General features: G+C 58.4%; 1 protein-coding gene across 1 annotated transcript; it reads left to right on the top strand.

The window, feature by feature from the left end:
- Positions 1 to 159: 159 nt before the first annotated feature.
- LOC106819613 (carbohydrate sulfotransferase 4-like) lies at positions 160 to 2,346 on the top strand. Its single transcript, XM_014824222.1, has 2 exons — positions 160 to 361; positions 1,475 to 2,346. The coding sequence occupies exons 1-2, from the start codon at positions 203 to 205 to the stop codon at positions 2,096 to 2,098; spliced, it is 783 nt and encodes a 260-aa protein (XP_014679708.1). The 5' UTR covers positions 160 to 202; the 3' UTR covers positions 2,099 to 2,346.
- Positions 2,347 to 2,630: the final 284 nt, after the last annotated feature.

Raw genomic sequence — 2,630 nt, 5'->3', positions numbered from 1 at the left:
TCTCTCTCTCTCTCTCTCTCTCTCTCTCTCTCTCTCTCTCTCTCTCGCTCTCTCTCTCTCTCTATCTACACCGGTAGGACCACTAATGCCACTATCCCCAGCTAATCAGTCCGTTTATACGGTAACTAAACCACCGGATCCGTTACCACCGACACGCTGTAATTCCGGTTCCGGGTCATCGCTTCCGTTTCCGGTAGGATACATGCGCGGGGGCACGACCTTCACGGGGGACATCCTGTCCAGCCATCCGGATGTATTCTACCTGTACGAGACTTCGTGGTTTAGCGAAGATCGAACGCATTCGCTGCGACGGGCTGACGCGTCGGTGGTCGACAGTCGCCGCATTATCACCAAGCTACAGGTACAGAGAGAGGAGGAGAGGGGGAGGGGAGAGAGGGAGGGAGAAGAGGAGGGAGAGGGAGAAGGAGAGGGGGAGGAGGAGGGAGAGGGGAGGATGAGGGGAGAAGGGGAGGAATGGAAGGGAGAGAAAGGAAGAGAGAGCGGAGGGGAGAAGAGAAGGGATGAGGAGAAGAGAAGGGAGAGGAGACAGAGGAAGGAGGAAGAACGGAGGAGGAAGGAGGAAGGAATTCGCTGCGACGGCTGACGCGTCGGTGGTCGACAGTCGCGCATTATCACCAAGCTACAGGTAGCAGAGAGAGGAGGAGAGGGGGAGGAGAAGAGAAAAGGGAGAGAGGGAGGGGAGAGTGAGAGAGGAGGGAAAAGGAGGAGAAGGTGAGAGAGGGGGAGAAGAGGAGGTGGGGAGAGAAAGGTAAGAGGAAGAAAGATGGTCAACGATGAAGAGTGAGAGGAAAGGGGAAAAGAATAACGGAAGAGGGAGAAGGGGAGGGGGCGGAGAGGAGAAGCGGGTGGAGGAGGGAAAGGGGAAAGGGGAGGCGGACAGGAGCAGGGGCGGAGAAGAGGGAGGAAAATAAAGAGAATAATATATTATATATATATTATATATATATATATAATATATATATATATATATATATGAATGATCTCTCTTTATGTGTGTGTGTGTGTGTGTGTGTGTTGCGTGTGGTGCGTGTGCCCGTGTGCGTGTGCGTGTGCGTGTGCGTGTGGCGTCGTTGTGTGTGCGTGTGCGTGTGCGTGTGGCGTGTGCGTGTGCGTGCGTGTGTGTTGCGTGGTGTTCGTGCGTGCGTGCGTGCGGCGTGCGTGTGTGTGTGTGCGTTTGTGTGTGTGTGTGCGGGCAGTTGTGTGTGTGTTGTGATGTGTGTGTGGTGTGTGTGTTAGTTGTGTGTGTGTTCGTGTGTGGTGTGTGTGTGCTGTGTGTGGTGTGTGTGTGTTGTGGTGTGTGTGTGTTTTGTGTGTGTGTGTGTGTGTATGTGTGTGTGTGTGTGTGTGTGTGCGTGTAGTGTGTGTGTTGTTTTTGGGGGTGCGTGTGTGTGTGTTTGTGTGTGTGTGTGTGTGTGTGTCTCACTCTATCTCACCCTCTCTCTCTCACACACAGACGTGCGACTACACTGAACCGGAGCTTCGCGAATTCATGAAATACCAGGTGCGCCGCGGCCACTACGCTCGAAGCCACGCGATCTCGCGAGAACTCGGCTGCGACGACCCGCTCCTCATGCGTCGCCTCGACAAGTGCCGCCCTCTGGGGAAAAAATGCGCCGAAACGCCGTCGCTATGGCAACGCGCCTGCCGCTCACACCGCGTGCACGTCTTCAAGATACTGCGTCTTCACGTCGTCGACGTGGCGCCCCTGGCGGCGACGCTGGCCGCGACGCTAGCCGGCGTCAGCGTCAAGTTCATCCTGCTGACGCGCGACCCGCGCGGCGTTCTCACGTCTCGCGAGAGACACAAGTTCGTCGCGTTGCACCTACGCTCGCCAGACGTCTGCTACAACATGGCGGAAAACTACGACAGCGCCGCCGCACTAAATCTGTCCTCGGACGTTCTCAAGGTCATCCGCTACGAAGACGTCGCCGACCACCCCGAGGTCAAGGTCAGAGAGATCTACGATTTCGTCGGCCTGCCGTATCTGCCGGAGACCGACGCCTACATCGCTTTGAACACGCGCGGAGAGACGGGAAGCGACGCGAAAGGCGCAAGGGGACCGGAAGTGGTGGGATAAGGACCGAAAGCGACGAGAAGAAGAAGTGGAAAAAGGTGGAGTTCGACTGGCATTCGACGTACAGTCGCAACTCGTCGGCGTCGGCGCGCGCGTGGCAGACGAAGATATCTCGCGCCAAACACGAGGAGATAGAGAGACAGTGCGGGGAGTACATGGACAGACTCGGGTACACGCGCACCGCCTACACGGGCAAGCCTACAAAGCTGCTGGGAAACCCTAGCATCGGATACGGTTACAACTGAGACGGGGCAGCGCGGGAGAGGGGAGGAGGGGAGAGGGAGGGAGGAGGGGGAGAGGGGAGGGAGGAGGGGGGAGAGGGAAGGAGGGAGGAGGGGAGAAAGGGGAGGAGGGGAAGAGGGGAGGGAGGAGGGGGAGAGGGATGGAGGAGGGGGAGAGGGAGGGAGGAGGGGGAGGAGTGGAGAGGGAGGGAGGAGGGGGAGAGGGACAGGCGAGGGAGAGGGAAGGAGGGGTCGTAGTGAGCCGGGGCGGGGCAACGCGGTCGGTAGGAGGGGGGCCGGGGCGGTCGGCGTGG

This window comes from Priapulus caudatus, unplaced genomic scaffold, assembly GCF_000485595.1.
Source record: "Priapulus caudatus unplaced genomic scaffold, Priapulus_caudatus-5.0.1 Scaffold3816, whole genome shotgun sequence".
Lineage (NCBI taxonomy): Eukaryota > Metazoa > Priapulida > Priapulimorpha > Priapulimorphida > Priapulidae > Priapulus > Priapulus caudatus.
This window is presented reverse-complemented; position numbering and strand designations above follow the sequence as displayed.

Bases quoted from the DNA above. Each gene is read 5' to 3' on its own strand.
- LOC106819613 (XM_014824222.1), top strand. From the start codon at position 203: ATGCGCGGGGGCACGACCTTCACGGGGGACATCCTGTCCAGCCATCCG. The intron at 362-1,474 runs GTACAGAGAGAG...TCTCACACACAG, and splicing joins GCATTATCACCAAGCTACAG to ACGTGCGACTACACTGAACC.